Source organism: Lytechinus variegatus, chromosome 5 (genome assembly GCF_018143015.1).
Source record: "Lytechinus variegatus isolate NC3 chromosome 5, Lvar_3.0, whole genome shotgun sequence".
In the NCBI taxonomy this organism is placed as follows: Eukaryota; Metazoa; Echinodermata; class Echinoidea; order Temnopleuroida; family Toxopneustidae; genus Lytechinus; species Lytechinus variegatus.
The window spans coordinates 34,804,012-34,817,667 of record NC_054744.1 but is presented as its reverse complement, the minus strand read 5'-3'; the positions used below and the strand labels follow the sequence as shown (position 1 = coordinate 34,817,667).

At 35.4% G+C, this 13,656-nt stretch overlaps 1 protein-coding gene across 1 annotated transcript; it reads right to left on the bottom strand.

Annotated features, from left to right (window-relative positions):
* Positions 1-9,072: 9,072 nt before the first annotated feature.
* LOC121414911 lies at positions 9,073-13,368 on the bottom strand. The gene is made up of 2 exons (XM_041607958.1): positions 12,931-13,368; positions 9,073-9,579 (listed from the first exon to the last, which is right to left on the bottom strand). Exons 1-2 carry the CDS (start codon positions 13,320-13,322, stop codon positions 9,576-9,578), a joined length of 396 nt encoding a protein of 131 aa, XP_041463892.1. The 5' UTR covers positions 13,323-13,368; the 3' UTR covers positions 9,073-9,575.
* Positions 13,369-13,656: the final 288 nt, after the last annotated feature.

Sequence of the window (13,656 nt, the reverse complement as noted above, 5' to 3'; positions counted from 1 at the left end):
GAGTGCTTGCCTTTACAATACTGGTTATTTTCCAACAAAATCTCTCTCTGGACGCAATCAAACTTTGAATGAGTATATTCCAGGAGTAAAAGATGTACGAGAAGAAAACCATTAGATCCACAGAACTATGCTGACAGAGAGCTCAACTGCCTCAAGATAAAAACGATGGCAACATCAGCCTACCATAAAAGCAATGCTCGGCAATACCTCCAGTAATTCTTTTCCAAAAAAGGACATCATAACTACATAGGACATGACGACACAAACATTCACAAATGGGCCCCTTACCTCCGTTATTCTCCTTTTCGTCTTTCCTCCGGTCGCAGCAAACGACCAACATCCACCCCGCCATCATCCCTCCCGAAACGCTTTCCAAAACATGGCCAGTTTCACTGGGACTCAAAGGTCCAATCTGGGATAAAATATGAACGGGCAGTGCTCCAAGATGACATCCTTTTCCAAAACATCTAAGAGAAAATCAATTTTCATTTTGATCTTCATCGCTTCTTTTGAAGCAAAAAAGTATGAGTGGGACAGTCAAGTTCAATATCTTTCTCCACCACTGAGCACACAGGCAAATAAAGAACTGCGGCGAATATATATTCTGCGGGGTGGGTGAGCTACAACTACTATGAATAACAAACTTGACAGAGAGCAAAGGCTCTCAATTGCTTTTTTCCTTCCCTCCTAAATGACACTGAACTCTTCCACTTTTAAGAGGGGGGTGGTCAGCCCTCCTGGCCAAGCAGGGACCTATGCATGTATTTGCCAAGCATCAGAGCGAGACCCACGCTGCACAATGGGTCGGTCCTTTTTGATAAGGCATGTGTGACTGAAGAATCTAGATCACGATCAAACAATTAAACTTCGAAAAAAGAATTTCAAACAAAACATACAATGAATTTAAGAGTATCATTTGCACTCAGCCATATCTGAAAGTTTAATTTTCATACATGTACAACTTAATCTATCTTTCAAATAGCATCTATCATGCATGAAGCAAACTAGAGCAGCACTTTGGTGATTCTACTACAAATTGTATCAATCTCTCGTGCTATTTGTTGAAGGTTTACACGGTCAAACTTTTAATAAATTATACATTGCTGAAACCGATTTTGTTGTAAGGGATACATGTTTATGCACATATTGTACGAAAAATATGAAATGATTTGTATTTCTTATAAAAGAAGGAAAGAGGGGACATGATATTATCAGGAATATCAGCCCTCTGTATCAACAAAATATTGCTTAACTTACATTGCTTCATTATTTTTCAACAGATGAAGTTGATAATGACATTTTCAACATTTTGCTATTGAATTTTAAACTCTGTAACCTGGAATATCCCTTTGAGTGTTTAGCTCAATTCAAGTTCTTTAACTTTGCCATCCACTTACAACTACCATTGGTGACAATGCACAACACCCAATCAAGATCAACTATTTAATGAAAGTATTAACATTTGATGGCAAAGCTACCATATTAGTAATTTCTATGCAACGGGGCACATATGTCCTCACAAAGTAATAAAAAAAGGTGTGTTCAACAAAATCATTCAAGTATTAATGGAGAATAAGTCAAATAATTCCCAAATTGAAAAAAATAATTCCAAAGAAGCCAATGGTACATGTAACTTTCGAGCTAGAACAATGTGCATCTTGAAGAAATCATATATAATAAAAGTAAACAGAAGAGCAATTGAACAAAATAGATGGAAAAAATACAAAAAACATTGTTTTTAAATTTCATATAAAATACAGTCATTTGTGAGATCTGCAGCTACATTTGTAAATTGGGATTATTAAATGAGCTAATCATCTTCACAGATCTTAACAAGGATAATAAAAAATAGAGAGTCATTAGGAAGAAAAACAAAATTAATGACCTGCATTATTAAGAGGTATGAGTATCCCATGGGTGTAGCCAGATGCTACGTACCGGTTGTTGTCTACGATAACCCATATATGGCTGGGAAACAGAGACTGATATTTACAATATAGGCCTATATAAAATAAAGTAAACTATTGAAAGCATAGTGTTGTGGCCCAATGCATTAGTCTCCTGACTTTGAAACAGAGGGCCACGGGTTCTGATCCCAGCCAAGGTGGAATTTCCAGAAACAAGAAATATAAGCAGGAGAATTATCATATTGAAGATCATAAACACAGATATGCACATGTGGGACAGTGTATCATTATTGCATGGAAAAGACAGGACATACCATACATTGTATTTATGGTAGTCCATTTTTCAGCAACTTCACATTACCTGAATTATTGCACATATTTCTGAGTTATACAAACATTTGGGTGGTCATTTCATTGGATTTCAGTTCAAACTAATTTTTAGATTATTACCATAACTGGTATTTCTATAACTTTAATTTCAAATCTAAAAAATGAAAGAATAAACACCTACTTCCTCTTCTATATCTTGTGACTGAGATAAGAATCGCTCCTTTTAACCACACCATACTACCCCCACAAGAGCCTAAATATTTGTATAGCACACACACACACCTTTATCTTAATATGTCCCCGACTCTCGTTATCATTGCAAACTTTTCGTTTGACACTGGGCAAATAATCAAGGAATGATAAAAATTTCCATTGATTCTTGAGATGGAGCCAAATGAACATTGAACCAAAACACTCGTAAGTACCTTGAAGCCCACCAATGTCCTGACGTAATATTTGTTTTAATTTCATTTTTAGACAAATTCCTACTCGTACTACCATTTCCCTACATCCACAGTCACTGATAAAGCAAAGTACAGTACAGTCTGTACATCAAACTTCAAATTTGCAGGTGTATCACTATCAGTTTTAATCTAAAGTATTCATTTTACGAGAGGGAATGAGAGACAAATGGGAAGTTGCAGGCTCGAGAACCAAAAAAAAAAAAAAAGATATCATATTCACCATTTAGATATACATGTAAATGCCATTGCATAAAGACTTGTTTTAGTGACAAATGCCCAATATCTGTAACAAATTTACCCTCAGCCAATCAGACAGAAGGATTTCAGTAGATTTTAACTGCTTTTAGAAATTTGAATATTAATCAGTTCCATGAAACAGGCCCCTTAAAGGGGAAGTTCACCCTGATAAAAACTTTGTTGTAAAAATAGCAGAAAAAATATTGAAAAATATTGGTGAAGGTTTGAGGAAAATCCGTTAAAGAGTAAGAAAGTTATTAGAGTTCAAAGTTTTGGATTTGTGACGTCATAAACGAGCAGCTGCCCCATGTGTTATGTAATATAAAATGTATGAATTTCAAATTTTGTATGGTTCCTGATGACTTAATTTTGTTTTCTTTTTATGATCGGGTGTGAAACGATTTGTCTATTGATATACAAAAGTTACAGTGAAAACCATTTTCAATTTTCTGAGAAAATGACATTTCGTTGATTTTTTACCATTCGCTATGTAGGAATGCTGCTCGCATATGACGTCACAAATCAAATAATTGAAATTCTAATAACTTTTTAATTATTTGATGAATTTTTCTCAAACCTTCGGCAATATTTTATATTATTTTTTCTGCTATTTTTACAATAAACTTTTTGTCAGAGTGAACTTCCCCTTTAAGAGGCTTGATTACAATGATCAATAATCACAATCAAGCATACAAATCACTTATACGATCAATTGCTAATAAAGCTTTGTGCTACAAGCCCCATGTTTAAGAAAGGCATCAGTTTGATAGATCATCAAACAACATAAAAATTGCTCTACTTCAAGTTTGTTTATCTTCCGGCCATGCTGACCTTTAGAGAGCAAACAAGAACCCTTCCTGCTGCAATTAAAGCTGCCCTTTGGTTCTATATGGGATACCAGCCAGCTATAAAGAATATCAGATAATTCAAGGGCAAAGCAAGGGTGAAGGTGAGGGGGGGGGGGGGGTGCTGGGGTTTGGGTTCACTCCTTAATTAAATGGGAAGTTCACCCTGAAGAAAACTTTGATGTAAAAATAACAGAAAAAATAGTAAAAAATATTGGTGAAGGTTTCAGGAAAATCAGTTAAAACGTAAGAAAGTTATTAGAGTTCAAAGTTTTGGATTTGTGACGTCATAGACGAGCAGCTGCCCCATGTGTTACGTAATATAAAATGCCTGAATTTCAAATTTTGTATGGTTCCTGATGACTCAATTTTGTTTTCTATTCATGGTCGGGTGTGAAATGATTTGTATATTGATATACAAAAGGTACAGTGAAAACCATTTTCAATTTTCTAAGAAAATGACATTTATTTGATTTTTTACCATTCGCTATGTATGAATGCTGCTCGCATATGACGTCACAAATCAAATAATTGAAATTCTAATAACTCTTTAATTATTTGATGAATTTTTCTCAAACCTTCGGCAATATTTTTTATTATTTTTTCTGCTATTTTTACAATAAACTTTTTGTCAGGGTAAACTTCCCCTTAAATAGAATCTGGGAGATAAACTGACAAGAAAGAATTTCTAAAGGTCTCATTGATATACATGTATGATTGAAAATAATTGTGATAATAATACTACTATGAATAATAATAATAACATTAAATAGTAATGAGCCAAAAAATTTGAGGGGCAAGATGTTACAAATTCTGCAAAAATTTATTACAAAAATCAAATTTTGTGGTAGATTTTGACATAATATTCTGAAGTTATCCTCTTTCACCCTTCTCTCTTTCCTTTTCTCTTTTTTTCTTTCTTGGTCGTGATTTAAAAAAAAAATTAGGGGGGTGGGGGCAAGCGCCCCAAGGCCCCCTTTCCATCTGTATGCCACTGAATAATAATCAATACTCAACATTACTAAGTAATTTTATACTCTTATTAGGAAACATTCTCTTATCTTCTGTTAATGCAAAACAAGTGTTGATGATTTTGTAGTTTTGAAAGGGAGTCCAACCGACCTAAAACTTGATTTGATTAAAAAGAGGAAAATCAAACACTGACAATTTAATTCTTACCTGATAAATAACATAGAAAGTTAAGACATTTTAAATATTTTCTCATTTTTCACAAACATTTATGTGCACAACACAGTGATATGCTCATGAGAGAGTCGATGATATCACTCCTAACTATCGTTTGTTATTTTATTGTATGAAAACTATTAATTATATAGAATTGTTCAACTTTTGTTGATTTGCTAGTAGGAAACTTTTCATAAAAATCACACTAGGTTAAATGGCAATGCCATATTTTTAGGGAGGAATCAAACTTTTTTTAATTCAAATTACAATGGGGATATACTAGGCTGTGCATTTTACCCTTTTGTGAAATTACCCGGTAAGCAAAACTTTCAATAACCAATTTTGATAAAATAATTGTTGGCTATCTCAAGAGTATAAGGAGATTAATTTCCCCTTTGATCTCTCAAAAAATGACTGTAAAATGTAAAACAGATTGGTCATCTGAAAGCATCTTCCCAAAAATGAATTTTACGTAAAAACCTGAATTTCTGAATGCAAAGAATGTCAAAGCTTCGCGAATGATATTTACCGACGAGCAAAGAGCATATCAACCACATTTTAAGAGAGGATGTACAATGCATGAAACAAATGATAATGTTCATTCCAAGTAAATCTTAAACTCCATCTTGTCAAAATTCGCCATATTTAGATATGATTTTAGGTAAACACTGAACTTCAAACAAGCCATTCCGAACTTTCCCCCCAAAGGGGCCACAGCTCCATTCAAACCATGATCTCGCTGACCCCTACATACCGACACAACAGATTAGGCATACCAAAGTCTTCTATCTAGCCCAATAATATAGGCCTACAATGTATATACAAATTTTGGTTGAACAATTGTAATGCAAATCCTGAAATAAAATTTGTATTCATTTGAAAGTCCTTTATACAGATGAATGTCATTCATCTGTATCATTATACATGTACAGGTATGTAGTTTGATCGAGCCAAAGTTATAGAAGAATGAAATCTATGTGTCAACCGAGTTCATGTATTACTGGAAGGTGCTGAGAAACCCAAACTAAACATTAGTTTCAAGGTCAAGTCCACCTCAGAAAAATATTGATTTGAATCAATAGAGAAAAATCAGACAAGCACAATGCTAAAAATTTCATCAAAATTGGATATAAAATAAGAAAGTTATGACATTTCAAAGTTTCGCTTATTTTCAACAAAATAGTTATATGAAATGAGAGAGTCGATGATGTCACCCACTCACTATTCCTTTTGTTTTTTATTGTTTGAATTAAACAATATTTCAATTTTTACGAATTTGACGATTAGGACCTCCTTGCCTGAATCACAAAATGTTAAAATAATGGAATTCCACGTGTTCAGGGAGGAATGAAACTTCGTTTCACATGACAATGACCAAAAAATTAAAATATTTCATATTTCATATAATAAAATACAAAAGAAATAGTGAGTGAGTGATGTCATCAACTCTCTCATTTGGATGTAACTGGCTCGTTGGACTTGTCCTTTGATAGATAATCAGATAATTATTCCTTTCTTATGACAAAGAACAATGATTATTCTCCAAATTACTTGGCGAACTATTTGCTTTCTACAAGAAGCAATTAATCATCTATCTCTAGAGATTCTTTCTGCCCATGTTGTTGAAGTTGATTGGAAACCTACATTGTGATCACCAATGCGAATGCCTATCAAGACTAACCTGAAACTTTGATTATTCTGGAATTCATAATTAGGCCTACCTGATTAAAAAATATTTGCAAGCAAAAAAGGACATCATACAAGAGGTGGGGGGAACTAGTATTTGTTCACTTTTCTGCATTATACAAAAGAGCACAATAATATGGAGCCTCTGGCCCACGTACATGTACTTCAATAATCTAAAATTGAACAAAAATATTACCTCCATGTATCTGAACAGCCATGATCACAGAATGCCCACACATGTCATTTGTCTCTTTTTATCAGTCTTGTGGTTATCGTTTATCTCCTGCTATTACTAGGCAAACAAACTTCATTGATAAAATTGATATTACTCAATCTGATGAAAAAAAAGGTAGATAATACAACCACCTCCTCATATTACATCATTGCTAATTCTGGCTACTATCTAATCACCTTCCTGTTTGGAGCCATGCTATCAACCCAACACTCCCACATCTTTTTATAGTGTCTAACTCAATATTCATCACTTTCAATTTTTAGTCACAAAGATTTATATTTTTATTTTACAAATCTAAACCAAATCAATCTTCATCTCTTTCAATGAATAGTCACAAAGGTTTACATTAACATCTTTCATATTCAATATAATTGAAAAAAAGTTGTATTGAGCTGAAAGTCACATTCTTGTAACTACAGCAGTCTTCGAGGTTTATTTTAAGGTAGGGATTTTATCCAGAAAAGTCAATTTTCAAGCTACAAACCTATCTTGTATGGTAAGTACCGTACATTGTAGAACAGGATGAGGGGGTAAAACTGTTCCAATGGGAGTTTCATGAAAGTGTTTGTTATTATTAAAGTTACACATGACTTTACACACAACAGGTGGATGCTTCATAAAGCTGTTCTTAAAGTTATCAGTTCTCAGTTGCTACACAGTAGTCAGCTACATATGAATACACCATTTAGCAGAACAGCTTTATGAAACACCCACCCGGATCATCCTGGAAGCTTCTTAGTCATCTACACTTGGGCACAAGAAAGCCACAAGTTGTGCATAAAGTCATTAATAACTTACAAACAGCTTTATGAGACACCCATCTAGATAGATAGCATTTATCGAAACAGGATTAAGCAGAATATTATAAAATACAATTGAAATGTGAATCACAGCTAAGTCTGAATAAGTCAAGTCGATTAATCATCTGAAGTCGAAGTAATTCTTCAAACAAGATTGTTCAAACCATGTGGTATTCTTTTACTTTTTCTTCGTCCAAATTCTAATATCAAAATTGAACCAATTTTTCTGGTCCCTACTATTAAAATATGACCTCAAAAAATTCACCTGTAGTTTCCTATTTTCCTTTCTTATTTTTAAAGTGAATAAGAGTACTGAATTTCTAAATTGATCAATTATTCAAACAAGTTGAATCACCCCCTTTGAAAAGCGTGGAAATGTGGAATGTTTGTGAATTCACATGGCACAAGCAGAAAACTCCCCCTAAACTTACATGGGTATAGCAGACTGGCAGAAACAGAGGAACTGAAAGACTATGACCTCGGGGGTCGACCTCCTCTATGGACCTACCAGGGAAGGGTCACGGGGGCCAAAAGAGAGGTTCCTGCAGAAAACTTTAAGCTTTGACAATGGTCCCGCCTGTTTCTCTAGCACACACTCCACAACACAACACATGCTAATGCTACTATGAGAAATGCCTTAACATATCAAAGCTAATTTGAACGATCCAATGACGCGGAGAACATTCCACACAATACAAAAGAAAAAAAAACCCGCCAAACCAGAGCGTTACTTGGGTGTTCGAGATGGAACAGCAGGTACTGTGCCTATTCGCCGAGAACAGTCAATTACAGAAAAAAGGAGCTAAAGTTATAAAAATAGACAGGAAATAATAAATTCATGTCAGATTTCTGAGAAAGGAAGGACCGCCCACTGATGAACGCTAAATATACGTGATAGTTTTCAGGTTCAGTGTGCTCCAATGACGAAATGCTCTCCCTGCCATGTGCTCACATTCAATGCTAAGGTAGAAAATTGTGGTGGAAAAATTACATCAACTAGAGTCTAAACACCTGTTCCAGGACTTACTTCAGCACTTTAAATTAATATACATAATCAGCTGGATAAGGTCGATGTTCTCAAAGCACTGGTTTTAAAAGTATATCCTCAGGTGACTTAAAAAACATGTTTAGTCAGTGTTACATGTTATTGCAAACTCATTCACCAAACATACATTTATTTATAAAATAACACAGTGAATATTTGTCAAAAACAAAATGACTTTGCTCTCAAATGAGATGAAAAAGAAATTATGAGTATACAATGTATCTTTCATGAATTTTTGGTAGGCCTACTTGGTTGGTTTCCTCCAAAATATTCTGAATGGGAATTGACTGGAGGTTTCTTTTTCATGAATGCTGAAGATACACAGCACTATATGCAAATGAGGACTGAAATCCTTTATTTCGTTAATTTAAATGAGAATACCACCCACCTTGTTTAATACCTGTGATATCATGTTTCACATTTCCAGTCAGAAGTTTCTATAATTATGTCACTGGTTTCAATAGACAGTGGGTCAAGAAAGGAATCTGAACTATCCAGTAATATTCCTTGGGGAAACTCTGGTGAATCTTATGTCAGATAGGTGTCAGCTTTCAAGAGGAGTGGATATTACTTGCTTACCCCAGACTTTGCAAAAAAAAAATGGAAATACCTGTAAGAATGACATATTTGAAAGGAAAAGTGAAATAGTAGTAAACAAAAAACAAGTGGAATGCCTCTGGCGGTCTCACCTTGTATCACGCGATTCAATGTGGCAGCAGTGCTTTACTTTGAAAACTACTATAAAATAATTATTCACAAAAAACAATACAATATTACGTTCATTGATATATATTACCTGTTTCTATTGAATTCTGTAATTCCCCAATGCTTCGTACAAGGATCAACTGATTCAGATGATGGTATAAAAAAGAAATGTGAAAATATCCAGTAATATTCTTTCGGAAACTTACACACTCTGGTGGATCTTTACAGTCAACAGCATCCAGAATTGTGGGAATTGCGATACAGGCCAATATTAACTAGTTGATTATTGAATTCTGTGGCTTTGTACCAGGATCGACTGGTTCCAACAGGCAATGGGTTTAAAAGAGAAATCTGGGCCCTGTTTCATAAAGGACTAGCAACTGTTGTAACTTTGCCATAATAGCAGCTACCATGGCAAAAGGGCTCAGCAGCCAATCAGAATCAAGGTTTCCATGGTAGTTGCCATAACAGCAAAGTTACAATTTCAAGTCCTTTATGAAATGGGCCCTTGAAGTATCCAATAGCGTTTCTTGGGAAAATTTCATACTTCAGTGAATCTTTAAAGTCAAAGCATCCATAATTGTTGGCATTGAGATAAAACTATATATATTAACCTGTTGACTATTGAATTCTGTAATTCATTTAGGCAATGGATCAGGATCAATTGGTTCCAAAAGACAATGGGTCAAGAAAGGAAGCTGAACTACATGTACCCAGTAATATTTTTTGGGGAAACTTTATACACACTCTGGTGTATCGTCCAGAAGCGTCCCAAATTGTGGGCATCAAGATACAACCATTCAATCTGATTACTATTGAATTCTGTAATTCCCAAAGACTTTGTATCAGGGTCAAGTGTTTCCAATGGAGGATGGGTCAAAAAGAAAACTATCCAGTAATATTCCTGGGGAAGCTTACACACTCTGGTGAAGCATCCAGAAGCGTCACATATTGTGGGCATTGAGATAGAGCCATTTAATCTGTTGCAGGGTGCTACATAACTTTATAGAAGCACTTGCCCAGTCGGGCAAGTAAATTTTTAACTAGGTAAAATATAATTGCCCGAAAATCTATTTCACTTGCCCGAAAAAAATCCTTGAAAAAAGTTTTATCTCTTCAAAAGAAAGTATTGCTGTTTTATATGACCATTGCCCTTTTTCTCTCTTTTGACAAGAACTGATCTGCCTTGTTATTGTTATGACCAAAGTTAGGGTCAATATCATATCATATCGACCCTAATTTTGGTCATTCTACTGTTAGAATTTTGCTTGCCCAATCCAGGCAAGTACTTTTGGTCTTTACTTCAAAACACTTGCCCGACTCTAACTTTTGCTTGCCCCGGGCAATCGGGCAAGTGCTTATGTAGCACCCTGCTGTTGAATATTGAATTCTGTAATTCCTATAGACTTTGTACCAGGATCGACTGTTTCCAATAGAGGATGGATCAAAAAAGGAATCTGTACTATCCAGTAATATTCCTTGGGAAAGTCTGGTGAATCGTAAGTCCGATAGGTGTCAGCTTTCAAGAGCAGTGGGTATTACTTGCTTACCACAGACTTTGCACACACACACACAAAAAATGGAAATACCTGTAAGATAGACATCTTTGAAAGGAAAAGAAGAAAAGTAGAATAATAATAAATAAAACAAAATATTGAAATTTAAAAGAGACATCTTTGAAAGGAAGAGGAAAAAGCCTGAAACTATTGAAAAAGGGTTTGTTTCTGCTTTACAGATTGAAACTACAGTGCGTATCAAAAAAAAGTTTACACTTTGAAAAAATTCTGTAAAATTATACATTTGTAATATCCTGAAGATTTTTCCACATTTTAACATTGGTACAGATCCATTTAAGCAAATGACGATATAACTGTCAAAAATATTTCTGCTTGAGTGAGCACCACTTACTTTTGAAAAGTTAGTGAAAAATAATTTGCGCAGAACTTTGAAATAGTTATGCGAATAAAAGTAAACCTTAATCATGAAGAACACGTGGAATTTAGCTAGTTTAACTGATTTGAAGATATCTTTTACCTTTCTTGACTCGTTTCTTTGCCCAAACCACTTCAAAAAGTGCATTTCACCCCTCCCCACTCCCCACACACCGAGGCCATCGCGACGATATTTGCTTTACACTGAGCTGTGATTTACATGAAATGGCTTAGGCTTGATTTTCATTTTGTTAATCATTGTCAAGCTTGGGAAAAGTGTGGAGAAACAAGTATTAAGTGAAAAATGAAATGTAAACCCACTTTAAATGATAAAAACTTAGTGACAAAATGCTGGAGATGTCTGATATAAACTTTTGTTCAGATTCAGTTATGTCCTCAGATCCAGCTGGCACAAAAAGTGTAAGGCTTGTAAAACTTACCAAGTGCTGAAATTTCAATTTGGGTGGCAAAATGGTTGCAAAATGCTCGAATGTATCCCTTTTATTTCAATTGACTTAAAGTGCAAGGGAGATGTATGAGAAATGTTTAGCAGGGAAAGTTTGATTTCACCATTTCCCCCTTGACACAGCGTGAAAACAAGCATTTCTGCACAAACAGATTTCTGCGAGCTTTACAAAGATGGACAGTGCTCACTCAAGTGTAACATTGCGTCAAAACTTTTACTTTCATTAGATAAATGAGACCCAAACCCAAGATTATATGTGAAAAAATTACCCACATATTGTATATTCTATAATTCCCAAGGCTTTTTCAAAGTGTAAACTTTTTTTTGATACGCACTGTATATTGTCACTCTGCTAGTTTCATCAGCAGCTATATCACCAATTATGGGTGGTTAGGCTAGTCCTAAATCCTAAACAGGTAGCCATTAACCTCACCTGGGTTGAATGCAGCACAATGTGGTTCAAGTTCTTGCTCAAGAAAATCACACCATGGCTGGGATATGCCCCCTCCCCCCACTGTTTCAAAGTCTATCTCTTAGGTCCGTGTACATGTAACTGTGATAGAGTCCGATGAATGTAGCTTTGTAGGGCACTGTGGCCCAGTGGATAAGTCTCCAGACTTTTAAAGAGAGGGTAAAATCCCAGCCTCCCCAACAAAATTTCCCTCAGCAAGAAATTGATCCACATTGTGCTGCACTCAACCCAGGTGAGCTGAATGAGTATCTAGTGCTTTATTTCTTTAAATGCACAGCACTGTAAATGGCAGCTTCAGGCAGCTATCAAAGCTGGGGCTGTAATAATATCGTAACCCAGAATAAATTATTTCTAGATAAAATGTGCTATATAAAATCTTATTATCATTATAATAAACTGAAGTGCTTCAGTGCATTATGCAAAAAGCACAAAATAAATGTTGGATATCATTATTGCCATCTTTTACTCTCATAGCACAAGTAAAAACTTCAGAGAAAGGCCTGGGTAGGCAATGGAACGAGCATCTTGATAGAGATAGACTAATAAAGGAAGAGATTGTGGGCAGATACAAAAGAAAAATAAGGTACGAGTTGAGAAAGCATTAGATGAAATCTTAAGATACCTTTCACTCTCATCTTCAAACAAGACCTCCTTGTCCTCCACTGCTTCCTCAGCACTTGCAGTACTGGTATCCTCCAAAGAGAGTCCTCCAAGAGAAGGGTCAGGGATACCAGAACTGCCTTCTGTAGCTGATGTAGCCAAGGGGTCTTCCTGCATGTACCTGGTTCCAACTATCGAGTGGAAGCCGTAGGTAGGTAAGTTACAGCCACTTGCTTGTGGTTGACAGTGCGGGGATTGCTGCCACAAGTAGTATCCGCAGGTAGGTTGTGAAGTTAGAATGGCTGTGCATGGCGAGGTCTGCTGGGCCTGGGTTAGCAGCAACAGTTTGGAGTTGGTGCTCTGTAATCGAGTGGACAGTTGCAGAATGCGTTTCTGAAAGAGTCTTGCGAACATTGCGGTTCCTGGATATGAAAAATGAAGGAATACCTCAAAATGAGAAAACTCTGTGGAAACTTACATTATATTTGGTAATGATACTCAATATCAAAGAGCTCTCTATATCTATACCCAGAGCCTAGACTACAGTGCATTTCAATATATTGGTCTGCATGGAAAGGGGAGGAGCAATCAAGCATAACAATCCAAATTTCATTAAAAATCGAATGCAAAAAGAGAGTATTTTCAAATTTCATCAAGTTTCTTATTCCATATAGTAATGTAACTCAATAAGCTTTATTGCCAAGGAAGTAGGAATGTACATTTATGTAACTGTTGCCTTGACAGGAAC

Bases quoted from the DNA above. Each gene is read 5' to 3' on its own strand.
- LOC121414911 (XM_041607958.1), bottom strand. From the start codon at position 13,322: ATGTTCGCAAGACTCTTTCAGAAACGCATTCTGCAACTGTCCACTCGA.